The 12,734-nt window shown below is 56.8% G+C and overlaps 1 protein-coding gene across 6 annotated transcripts in view; it reads left to right on the top strand.

The window, feature by feature from the left end:
* EFL1 (elongation factor like GTPase 1) overlaps positions 1-12,734 on the top strand; it is a 68,685-nt gene that overhangs the window by 21,200 nt on the left and 34,751 nt on the right. For all 6 annotated transcript variants that reach the window (XR_004968657.1, XR_004968655.1, XR_004968656.1 and 3 more), the window contains 3 exons: positions 307-458; positions 1,129-1,307; positions 2,553-2,691. Coding sequence is in view for 3 of the 6 variants with exons in the window: in XM_036315923.1 (XP_036171816.1) it covers positions 307-458; positions 1,129-1,307; positions 2,553-2,691 (470 nt within the window). In the remaining 3 variants the exon portion in view is untranslated. The remainder of the gene's footprint in view (positions 1-306; positions 459-1,128; positions 1,308-2,552; positions 2,692-12,734) is intronic.

Genomic DNA, 12,734 nt, shown 5'->3' with positions numbered 1-12,734 from the left:
ACGCGCTCAGTGGGAGGGCGGGTCCCCGAGAAAGGTCCCCGCAGGCGTGCGAGCTCTGTGGGCACGTGGGGCCTGCGGGTCAGCTCATGCGCTCAGGGTGCCTGGGGCCCGCGTCCTCCAAGGAAGACTCAGGGGCCTGCTCTCCCGGTGCCACCGCCACTGGGGAGGGAACTGGGGAGCCTTCTGCCCCGAAGGGCCCGGGGCCCGTTGTCGACCGGTCCCGGCACATGAGTGCTGCTGGTTCCCTGCTCGTCCGCGTGAGAGACGCTGGTGCCGCCCGAAGCTGACGTGCGTGGCGTCCCGCAGGCCTCTCACTCAGGAAGAAATTGTGCAGAGGCGTGAGCAGGCGAGACAGAGGCACGCGGAGAGGCTCGCGGCAGCTCAGGACCCGGCACCCGCGGGGCCCACCGCCGACGGGAGCACCCCTGAAACGAGTCCAGACGGAGAGGAGCCGAAAGGTACAGCTTTCCCAATGGGCTTTGGTGCCAAATATATATATATTTTTAATGTCAAACGTCTGTACTTGTTTCTTCAATATATTTTTACTAGAGGCCGAATGCACGAAATGTGTGCACAGGCAGGGTCCCTAGGCCTGGCCGGCACTCAGGGCTGATCTGTGGGGCGACCGGTGGGATGATGGGGGGGGGGGCCCGCTGGCACCCACCTTGGCCGGCCTGGGGCCTGCGGGCTGGGGGCAGCTCCTGGGCTGAGCGTCTGCCCCCTGGTGGTCAGTGTGCGTCATAGCAATGGGCCGTTCCACCATTTGGCCAATTTGCATATTAGGCTTTTATTATATAGGATAGGATTGATTTCAGAGAGGAAGGGAGAGAGAGAAAGAGAGAAACATTCACGACGAGAGAGAATCATGGATCGGCTGCCTCCTGCACGCCCCCCACTGGGGATCGAGCCCACAACCCGGGCATGTGCCCTGACCAGGAATCGAACCCTGATCTCCTGGTTCATAGGTGGACGCTCTATCCACTGAGCCAAACCGGTTAGGGCTATTCTTTTATTCTTGCTGTTTCTGTCCTGAAGCTGGGCCAGATATCCATTGTATTCACTGTCCCTCTGTGTCCCCCGCCCGGGGGAGGGCGTGCTTGGCACTCATGACCCCTTTGTTCCTGGCAGGGGGTGAGCCGCAGGTGGGGAGTGTGACCCCTATGCCTGCGCCGCGGGAAGAAAGCAGCCAAGAGACCAACCAGGAGACGTTCGTGGCGTTTGCTCGCGTGTTCAGCGGCGTGGCCCGCAGAGGAAAGAAAATCTTTGTCTTGGGGCCTAAGTACAGTCCTGTGGAATTTCTGCAGCGGGTAAGACCGGAAGCCAAACTCAAGTATTCGTTTCCCGGTTCTGGTGTCTTTTAAGTTGGCGAGATCGGCGATCACCTTATTGGTAGATTTCTCGCGTCTAGAAAGGCACATGGAGGTGAATTCTGTGTCTCCTCTCACGTGGCCTGGGTGACATTCGGTAGACCTGTCTCACTCGGTAGCATTTAGGGAAGGGAACTGCCATATGAACCATGTGTTCTGGCCTTAAAGGTTGTGAGGCCTTTCCCTCCGAGGCCAGAAGAAGGAACGGGGAGGACACAGGGCGAATCTTCGGGAAACGGAGATGCGGAGTCTGGGTGACACGGACAGGCGTGGGCACGCGCAGGGGGCAGCAGCAGGCGCCCGCGGGCAGTCCCAGGCGCCGCTCAGGAGGGTCTGAGCCGCTGAGCAGTGGCTTCCAGATGTGCCCGAGCCAAAGGCAAGGGCCCCCACCAGCTGGAGCCGTGGCGGGACAGGCTCGGGTGCGGGAGGCTGAGGGTGCCAGAGCCCCGGGAGCCGGTCGGGTCCCTAGGAAGCAGGGAGGCGGAACCTACTCGTCAGGGTCCACGCAAAGCCCTGCTGAGGCTCTGGGTGGCGTCGCTTTAAATCAGTGCCTATTCGGGTTATTTAATTTAATTAATTAATTTATTTTTAAATATTTGTATTGATTTCAGAGAGGAAGGGAGACGGGGAGAGGGAGAGAAGCATCAACAATGAGAGAGAATCATGGACCGGCTGCCTCCTGCATGCACCCTACTAGGGATCTAGCCCGCATCCCGGGCATGTGCCCTTGGCTAGCATCAAACCTGGGACCCTTCAGTCTGAAGGCCGACGCCCTGTCCACTGAGCCACACCAGCTAGGGCCAGGGTTTGACTGTTTTTTAAAAAAATATATTTTTATTGATTTCAGAGAGGAAGGGAGAGGGAGAAACATCATGAGAGAGAATCATTGATAGGCTGCCTCCTGCACGTCCCCTGGGGACCAAGCCCACGACCCGGGCATGTGTCCTTGACTGGAATTGAACCCGGGACCCTTCAGTCCACAGGCTGATGCTCTATCCACTGAGCCACACCAGCCAGGGCTATTTTTAAATCCATGAGGCACCATTTCAAATTTGCATGCTTCACAGTTACATGAAATGTGACCTCCCCACGTCTCACTTATGAATGAAAATAACTCTGTATGTATGAACCGATGTTTCCATTTCCTGCTCCCTCACTCACCAGCGACCATTCTCCCTCTCCCAGGTGCCATCGGGCTTCTCTACTCCCCTGGACGAGCTGCCTGCGGTCCCCCACATGGCGTGCTGCACGCTGGAGCACCTGTACCTCCTGATGGGGCGGGAGCTGCAGGACCTGGAGGAGGTGCCGCCAGGAAACGTGCTGGGTAGGTGCTGCTGGGCGTCCGCGTCCCCGAGCGGCCCCTGACACCCGCTCACTCGGCGGAGTCTTTGAAGGAGAGGCCGGCTCTTTCCTGCTGTGCTGAGACTTCGCGCAGTGCATGTGAGTCATTAGCGTGTAGGTCAGTGCCTTGGTGTGACTTATGGTCGTTCTTTTGTTGTTGTTGTTAATCCTCCCCCCGAGGATATTTTCCCATTGATTTTTAGAGAGAGCGGAAGAGAGAGGGAGACAGAGAAACATCGATGTGAGAGAGACACATCGATGGGTTGCCTCCTGCACGAGCCCCGATCAGGGCCCAGGGAGGAGCTGGCCACCGAGGTCCGTGCCCTTGACTGGAGTCTAACCCGGGACCCTTGAGTCTGCAGGCCGATGCTCTATCCGCTGAGCCACACCGGCCAGGGCTGTGGTAGTTCTTTCAAAAAAAAAAAAAAAAAGTAAGTGCTGCTCATGTCGTCTGTGAACGCTCCGAGCTGGGGCCTTCTGTCTGCGAGCAGCGGAACTCCTGCTCCCGGCCCTTCTCGCTCTGAGTTCCGGGGACCTGTTTGGGCCGAGTGTCTTGGAGACGGATCTGCTGCCGTCGTTGGGGAGTTCCCTTCCTGGTGTCGTCAGGACGACCAGTAGGTTTTTAATTTGGCTCCTCGGTTTGGTGGGTGACCGGTCGGAGTGGCTCCGTCAGCACGTCTGGAGCTCGTTTCCCGCCTCACAGCCAGAAGCGCCTTTTCAGGCCCGTTTCCCTGCGTCGTCGTAAAAACCCGGGCCCTCGGAGCAGGAGAGCCGTGCCCTCCGCCCCGTGTTTCCTAAGAGCATCTCGTCACGGCTGGGAGTGAGTTTAAGACGGGCCGGGGCGGGGGGGGGGGGGGGGGGGGGGATGGGGAGAGAAGGCCAGGGTTCCGGCTTGTTAGTGCGTGGAAGTGACCGCCCGGGAGAGCGGCGGCCGCAGCCGGGGTAAGGGACGTGGACTCCAGCCCGCAGGGCGCTCGGCTGCGGTGGCCGGGACCCGGTTTGTCAGCACAGCTTCTCGGTGGTTTTCCTGTTGGTCCTCCGTCCCCTGAGGCCGTTTTCCATTGATTGTTGGAGAGAGCGGAGGAGAGGGGGAGAGGCAGAGGAACATCGATGTGAGAGGCCCATCCATGCGTGGCCTCCTGCACACGCCCCGACCAGGGCCCGGGCCAGGGAGGAGCCTGCAGCTGGGGCACTGAGCCCTTGACCGGAATCGAACCCGGGACCCTTCGGCCCGCAGGCCGACGCCCTGTCCACTGAGCCACGCTGGCCAGGGCTGTGTGTATGTGGGGGGCGGGGGGGGTTAACTTAAGACAGGTTTGTCTTTTGGATGAAAAGCATAAGCCGGGTGGCTGATCTGGTGGAAACATCCGCCTGGTCCCTTTACCTGCTGCCGCCTAAGGACCCCGAGCCCAGCGGCTCCACTGAGACAGCGGGTACTTCCTCACGCCCTCGGGCCACGTGGTTTGCTTGGCAGCTCCTCCTCTGTTCCGCGTGGCGTCACCTGAGGTGCTGAGAGCCTGGGCACGACAGCTACTCGAAGGCTCTGCACCCCGTGTCTGAGGGTGACACTGGTCGTCTGGGGGCCCTCGGATGGGAGTGGGACTGGGGCTGGACCTGTGGCTGTGACTTGTTTTTAATGAATATGTGTTTATACGTATTTTATTGATCTCAGAGAGGAAGGGAGCGGGAGAGACAGATGGAAACATCCATGATGAGAGAGGATCACGGATCGGCTGCCTCCTGCACGCCCCACACTGGGGATCGAGCCCTTGACCTGGGCCTGTGCCCTGACCGGGAATCGAACCCTGACCTCCTGGTTCATAGGTCGACCCTCCACCACTGAGCCCCGCCGGCCGGGCCCATGCGACTTTTCCATGTGGCTGCTTGGCCCCCTCACCATTTGCTGGCTGGTGAGCGTCCCAGTAGGAGAGGAAGGAGGTGTCATGATGGCGCCTCTGAGCCCTCGGCCCCACTCCCGCCCCGTCCCTTCCTCAGACGGAAGTGAGTCGCTGACTGGCCCGGATCCAAAGGCGGAAACTCACTCCACCTCTTGACGGGACCCGCGTCAGAGAGTTTGTGGGCGTGTTTTAAAGGGCCACCCCACGAGTCCGAGATGACTCTCGTTTTCCCTTACACGTTAACGGGCCGTGATGGGGCGCAGGTGACACATTACAGCACGGAGCGATGTCTGTGGCGCTCGCGGCCGGCCTGGGAATGCTGTTTCATTTGTGAGCCTTGTTCGCTCAGGGAGAAAGTCCTCCCTCCGTTTTCAGAGGGGATAGTGGAGAGCCATGTGCCTGGTGCTCGTGTGCTCCCATCAGACGGGAGACAGTCGGGGTTGTCGGATGCCGATGCCAGGCTTGCTGGCGGCGGGGTGAGCGCATCGCCTGGCGTTCGGGGCAGGCCTCTCGCGGGCGCGTGGGGCACGCAGACGCCACTCTGGAGCGAGGCTGTTACTCACGGGAGACCTGACGCCGAGCCGTCAGCGTGGGGCGGGTTTCTGCGGCTCGCGGACAGGTCATTGAGAGTTTAGAATTCTGTAACTCCAACCTGGTGTCTGGAGAAGTGGGTGTAGGTGAGCCTGGCAGACTCCCACGCCCAGCACACAGTGGCCTCTTGTTCAGTGTCCTCCCGAGAAGGGAAGCGTTTGCCGCAGGCCCGGCTCACAGGCGAGGGGAAATTGAATTAGGGTTCCAAGTCTGCAGCCCTTTCTGCCTCGCTTCCAGATCTCTTCCATATGGTGAAATCTTGACGATTTCAGGGGCGCACTTTAAGAGGAAACCTGATATTCCCCTTTTTACAGCGTGAGGGAAGCAGTGGGTGCTGCCCAGCCTTTTTCTGAACTGGTTCCAGTTCTGCCAGGGGAGGTTGCTGGGCTGACGGGAAGTCAGTGTGGTTTCAATGAGTGAGTGTGTGTCTCCTTGTCAGGTGGGGGGGGGGGGGGACTGAGGAGTCAGAAGCCTTTGAAGGGTTTACTGGCAGATTTTTAAAAAATATATATTTTTATTGATTTCAGAGAGGAAGGGAGGGGGGGAGAGAGAGAGAGAGAGAGAGAGAGAGAGAGAGAGAGACATCAGTGATGAGAGAGAATCATGAATCGATCGGCTGCCTCCTGCATGCCCCCTACTGGGGACGGAGCCTGCAATCCGGGCATGTGCCCTGACCGGGAATCGAACCTGGGACCTCCAGGTTCATTGGTCGATGCTTAACCCACTGAGCTACACTGGCCGGGCCAGCCTCTCTTCTGTTAACTTCTGGGAGACCAGCTGCTCTCTTGGTGGCACACGTGAATCCCAGCCTGCCTGGGGACCGCTCATCTGGTCCATTTCCCAAAGCTTTGGGCATTTGGTGAGCCTTTTCCTCTGTTGACATAGCCTTACCCTAATTGTCACCTTTCTTCGGACATTTCACTTGACATTGGAAGGTGGAGGGCGTAGGAGAGGGAGGTGGGCATATCGATCCATGTGGGATAAACCTTCCTTTCTCAGGATCCAAAGCGGCTTAAAAGAAAACAAATAAGAGGCGTGGTTTTGTACACGTAGCGAAGTGCTGTTTGCTCTGAAAGGATGAGCCTTTGTTTGTTTAATTTCGTGGCGCAGTCGTTCTTGCACTTGTCTTTTGGGCTTCGTCTGTGCTTGGTCCTGCACCTCCCACGTGGTTGGATTCCCACTCGGGCTGCTTGAATCTCCCGGTTCTCTCCAGGCCAGGGGTGGGCAAACTTTTTGACTCGAGGGCCACAATGGGTTCTTAAACTGGACCGGAGGCCGGAACAAAAGCATGGATGGAGTGTTTGTGTGAACTAATATAAATTCAAAGTAAACATCATTACATAAAAGGGTACGGTCTTTTTTTTTTTTTTTAGTTTTATTCATTCCAAACGGGCCGGATCCGGCCCGAAGGCCGTAGTTTGCCCACGGCTCCTCTAGGCCCTTCACAGTGTGGATCGCAGACCAGCCAGAAGGCAGCCTCTTGTCTGAGAAGGGCTCTGTCGCGGGAACTCCCAGACCAGAGTCTGTGCCGCAGACAGAGCGCTGGGTCACGTGATCTCTGTGCCCGCATACGATGCGCTGGGTCACATGATCTCTGTTCCCGCATACAGTGCTCTGGGTCACGTGATCTCTGTGCCCGCATACGGTGCGCTGGGTCACGTGATCACTGCGCCAGACAGTGCGCTGGGTCACATGATCTCTGTGCCCGCAGACAGTGCGCTGGGTCACGTGATCTCTGCCCGCATAAGTGCGCTGGGTCACGTGATCTCTGTGCCCGTATACAGTGCGCTGGGTCACGTGATCTCTGTGCCCGTATACAGTGCGCTGGGTCACGTGATCTCTGTGGCCCTCTTCCTTTGGCTGGCTCTCCAGGAACCTCCCCCCTGCCCGTGACCTGGCTTTCCCGTCGGCTCTATTGCTTGGCCGTTCTCCATATTGCCTCTGCCCACCCCTCCGTCTGTGGATTGCTCGAGGTGACACCCAGAAAGCCTTTGACAGCCCTGGCCAGTGTGGCTCAGTGAATAGAGCGTCGGCCTGCGGACCAGAGGGTCCTGGGTTCAGTTCCGGTCAAGGGCTGGACCTCGGTTGCAGGCTCCTCCCCTGCCCGGGCTGTGGTCGGTGCACGTGCGGGAGGCAACCCATTGATGTCGCTCTCACATCGATGTCTCTCTCTGTCTCTCCCTCTCTCTTCCACTCTCCCTAAAAATGAATGGAAAAATATCCTCGGGGGAGGATTTAAAAAAAAAGAAAGAAAGCCTTAAAGGGGTAGGAACTCCACCCCCTGGAGATCTCTGTCCTTGGATTCCCGAGGACCGTGGCATGGCTGGGCCTCCGGAGGGCCAGGCGGCGTTCTCTCTCTTGAGCCAGTTCGGAGGCCTGGTCCCGTTCCCCGAAAGCGCAGTTAGAGATATCTCCCCCCCCCCCCCCCCCCCCTTCCCCCCACTACTGGGCAGAGGCCGAAAGTGGCTGAGTCTGAAGCCCGGGCAGCCTGTCCAGCGCCAGCCAGGGCCGCAGCTGCCCCCGACGGCCACCAGGGGGCAGCCGTGCCCACCGCCCGTCCTGCCTGCACACAGAACAAAGACCAGGTGTCCCGGGGAGCCTGTGCAGGAGCCCGGCCCGGGCGGCCCTCGCCCCACGCGGGACATCTGTCGCCTTCACCTGGGACTCCTGGTGATGAAGACGCGGAGCCGGTGGTGGGTGGGCTGTGCGTGCTGAGGGCTGTGTGCTTTGTGGACTGAACTCGAGGGAACCCGCGCAGGGCGCGTCTGGGCTCTGTGACCTGCCCCGGCCCGGCCGGGTCCTGCGCGCGGGGGCGGGCGTTTGCATCATGGGGCTTTAGGGACGCCCGAGTCGTGGAGAGAGGGGGTGAGGCGCGCAGCCTGCCGCTCGGCCTGAAGGAGGACTTCAAAGCCGCATTTACATTTCTGTTGGCCGTGCTCTCCCTCCCGCCCTCCCGCCTCCCGGCCGAATACTAGCGGCATTGTTCCCGTTGTATATTTTTCCCCTCCGGCTTCCTCTTCGTCTTGGAAACTGAGGAACGGCTCCTCGGGTAGTTTCTGCTTGGAAAAAGCATTATCATGAAAATATATGCGGCTCCGCGGCCCCGCGCAGTTAGCGGAACGCCGTGGCAGGGCTTGCTGTATGCGCCCCAGGTGACCGGCGTTCATCTGCGGCAGCTCCGCGCCTAATTGCATTGCTGATCGTATTTCAAAGGGCCTGGGCCGTGGGTTTCCCTGCTGGCAGGCGCTGCTGATCCTAACCCGGCCCTGTGACCTGGCTCTGTAAGCGGGGAGAAATCAGATCCCCTTGCAAAATCAAAGGCCAGCTCAGCCCCTCCCCTGGGAGGCAGTAGGCAGAGAGGGGAGATCTCCACAGAAGCAGCAATTAGTCCGTTTATTGGGGAGCAGTTGTTTCTCTTCAAAGCCACACGCCTGCCATTTTTGCCAAAAACGACAGTGGCAAAATTTCATTTTCGAGACAATTTGCACAATGTCCTTGTCTCTGTGTATCTTTCGTTAGCTGATAACAAAGGGCGTGACCCCTCTATGCACTGGAGAGGCGGACACATCCAGCTGGATGGAGTCAGCATTCCCGTAGACCTACTGCGTGCTGGCTGTTCAGTCAGTTCTGTGTATGTTTCTCATTGAAGCCTCACCACAAACACGAGTCGTAAACTTACCTTCATTTGCAGTTGAGAAAACTGGGACTCAGAAGGGCTTTGTGTGTGTTTAATGTGTTTTCATTGATTCCAGAGAGGAAGGGAGAGGGAGAGATAGAAGCATCAGTGATGAGAGAGAATCACGGACCGGCTGCCTCCTGCACGCCCCCCACTGGGGATGGAGCCCGCAATCCGGGCCTGTGCCCTGACCGGGAATCAAACCCGGGACCTCCGTGTTCATCGGTCGATGCTTAACCACTGAGCCACACCAGCCGGGCAAGGGGCATTCTCTGGGCGTATCCGTGTTACTGAGCCCGGGCGTGTCACACAGTGGGTGCACGTGACGAGGACACGTTGCGGTGCGGGTGTGAGTGAAGGCGCATGACTGTCCTGCCCCCCGCCCCCAGCTGCCCCTTTGGGGCACAAAGGACTGGAGTTTTGAGCAGGAGGAAGCGTCTATGGGAGGTGGAGCAGATGATGTTACGGCTCTGCCCTGGTTTGCTGGTGACGGGGGTGCAGATGGGGAAATGGAGGCTGCAGCTCAGAAAGGCAGGATGCAGGTCCTGCTCGCACTCACGTGAACCTCCAGCCTCTGACCCCGGTCACGGGCTGCTCTGTCACTCCTGGCGTTCACCGTGTCCACCAGGAATCCGTCTCGCGCGGGCCTCCTTCCGAGGGCAGGCGTGGAGGAGGAGGCGAGGCTGTGTGTGCGATACATTCATCTGTCCACGTGCGCATACATTCATCTGTCCACAAGCAGAGACCGGAGGAGCTGCAGGGGTCTGCAAGCCATAGGGCACTGGTCTTGCCCAGGCAGCTTTCAAAATCCCGCTTTCTGAGTAACTGTCAGTGTTTCCTAGATCTGTGTGGCCCATAACAGTTTGATTTTCTGCATAAGTGCAATATACCCATCGTGGTTTTGGATACTAAATTTGACAGTCAATTTACTTTATGAGGTTATACCAGTTTATAACTGAAACCGGGTTATGTTAAACACATGCCAAAATACGAAATGGTCTTAAAAAAACAACAACCCTAACAAATAGAAGGTTGTATATAAATTGGATTTATTGATTCTGCCTCTAAGTGATATAAAATATTTCCAAAGTTTACATCGCGACCAAATTTAAATTTATTCTAAGATGTAACAAATCTGTAGATTTGCTTCACAAACATCGTAGAATTTTTTGTGTGTTTCCTATTTTGTTTTCTATTTTCTCAAGTATGCTCCATCTGAATACAGGACTATGGGTTAGTGGAGAGGAAGATGAATATTTAAACCCATTAACTCCATCTTCCTCTTTTAATAAAGTGAGCTATATTATTATATATATGTGTGTTTCTTTATTGATTTCAGAGAAGAAGGGAGAGGGAGAGAAAGATAGAAACGTCAATGATGAGAGAGAATCATGGATCGGCTGCCTCCTCCACGCCCCATACTCAGGATCAGGCCTGCAACCCGGGCATGTGCCTTTGACTGGACTCGAACCCGGGACCCTTCAGTCCGCAGGCCGGCGCTCTATCCACTGAGCCACACCGGCCAGGGCTAAAGCGAGCTATCTTTGAACTAAGTGCTCACTGAACGTTTATGGAACGAAACCTGGGAAAGAGCTTGGCCTTAGAGCAGCGGTTCTCAACCTGTGGGTCGCGACCCCTTTGGCGGTCGAACGACCCTTGCACAGGGGTCGCCTCAGACCATCCTACAGATCAGATATTTACGTGACAATTCATCACAGGAGCCACATGACAGTGATGAGGTAGCCACGGAAATAATATTATGGTTGGGTCCCAACATGAGGAGCCGTATTTAAAGGGCCGGAAGGTGGAGAACCGCTGGTAGTCTGAGGCTGCTAGAAGGTCCCCAGGTGAAGGGAGCTGGGACGGAGCCCCTGGGCCTCCAGGCAGCCCCCACAGCACCACAGGCCACGCCCACTTCCGGAAGAAAGAGCAGCTACCGTGTGCTGTGAGCTAGGGCCCCCCCACAAGGCTTTAAGGGGGGGATCACCGAAACTCCTTCTCAGCGAAGTTCTTTCTCAGGACACTGCTGCTTACATTTATAAAGGCAAGCGTTTCCGGTGCCCGGGCAGCAGGGGGCAGCGGAGCATGGCTTGGCCGCCCTGGCCGCCAGCAGTGTCAGCCACAGCAGTCTAGAGCTGGAGGCGTGGGGGCCCCGGGTAGGTGGAGAGACGGGGGGCGGGGGGCAGGAGCTGGAGAGCCGTGGGAGGGGGGGAAGTGGACACTTGGTGAGCATGTTCAGTTGACTGAGCGTGTGGACTTGTTTTGTTTTTCTTTTTAAAATACATTCTCATTGATTTCAGAGAAGGAGGGAGAGGGAGAGAGAAACATCAAGATGAGAGAGAAACATCGATCAGCTGCCTCCCGCACACCCCCTACTGGGGAGGTGCCCGCAACCCAGGTACATGCCCTTGACCGGAATCGAACCCGGGACCCTTTAGTCTGCAGGCCGACGCTCTGTCCACTGAGCCACACTGAGCCAAGCAAAGTAATCTATGCTTCTGGTAAGAATCCACACAACACACCCATGTCAGAAATTTTAAGTCTCACTCCTTCTGTGATATAACCGTTGATGGCAGTCAGCACGTGTCCTTCCATGCGTGTTCTTCATAGAGCACACGCGTGCACACAGTGTTTCGTCTTTCGTTGTTCTATCAAATTAGCTTTGAATATATCATGCGTTTGGCACAGCTCAGCAGCGGTGCTGAGTTCATGGTCACAGACGTCAGAAGGCACAATGCAGCCCTGGCCGCTGTGGCTCAGTGGATAGAGCGTCGGCCTGTGGGCTGAAGGGGCCCAGGTTCGATTGGGGTCAAGGGCACATGGCCGGGTTGCGGGCTCGATCCCCAGTGGGGGGCATGTAGGAGGCAGCCGATCCGTGATCCTCTCTCTCATCCTGGATGTCTCTCTCCCTCTCCCTTCCTCTCTGACATCAAAAAAATACGTATTTTTTAAAAAGAGGCACAGCGCGCGGTGGGTGTGCCTCTTCTCCGCCCGTGGGCCAGCTACCACTTTTCTGGGACACATTTTCAAATGTGTCAGCATTGTCCAGCCCTTTATCAACCCGCATGAGGACGCTCCATTGTCCGTGTGGCCATGTTATCACCCACACTGAGCCGCAGAGATTTTAACTTGGCCACAGTCATAACACTCCTCTTTGTCTGAAAGACTACACCCAACTCTTGAAAAGTTACTTTTCAACTGGATTGCACACTTTTCCAACGTCCTTGGGGAGAGCGAGTGGCTTGAGCGAGAAGCGGTGGCGGCTGCCCAGTGTTTCGGAGCCGGGAGGGGCGGGGGACATCTGATGAAAGCCGCCTGGCCTGCGAGGGCCCGGGGAGATGGGGGGCTGGGGCTGGGTTAAAGTCTCCCTGTTTGCTGCCTCCCGTCCAAGGTTTAAGGGGGGGATCACTGAAATGAATGAGTTTGGGGTTGCACATCCAAATCCATTTTTAATTCCGCCCCCTTATGTTTTTATAGCACCGTGTGCTTTTGCAAATGCTTTCATCCGTGGCATGTGATCTCTCCAGCCTGCTTTCAGCGTCTCTATTTCAAAGGCCAGTCATGGCGAGGTTGGAAGTAATACCTATTAGAAGAGGGACTTAGAGAACTTTCAAATCATTTCCAGGTGTTTTCAGTGAATGATGAAACTTGAACCTTTCTTGCCTATAAAAGGAAATGTTACTGCTTTAAGTAATCTTCTCAGATGTTAAGGGCTCCAAAGATTTCAATTCGTTGTTGTTGTTGTTGTTGTTATTTTTTTTATAATAAATACTAGAGGCCCAGTGCACAAAATCCGTGCACGGGTAGGATGCCTAGTAGCTGCCGGCTGCTGGCCGGGGCCTATCTTCCCCGGCTGCCGGC

The sequence above is a fragment of the Myotis myotis genome, unplaced genomic scaffold (genome assembly GCF_014108235.1).
Source record: "Myotis myotis isolate mMyoMyo1 unplaced genomic scaffold, mMyoMyo1.p scaffold_m19_p_67, whole genome shotgun sequence".
Classification (NCBI taxonomy): domain Eukaryota; kingdom Metazoa; phylum Chordata; class Mammalia; order Chiroptera; family Vespertilionidae; genus Myotis; species Myotis myotis.
Note: the sequence above shows the minus strand (reverse complement) of the source record. Positions and strands in the feature narration are given on the sequence as shown.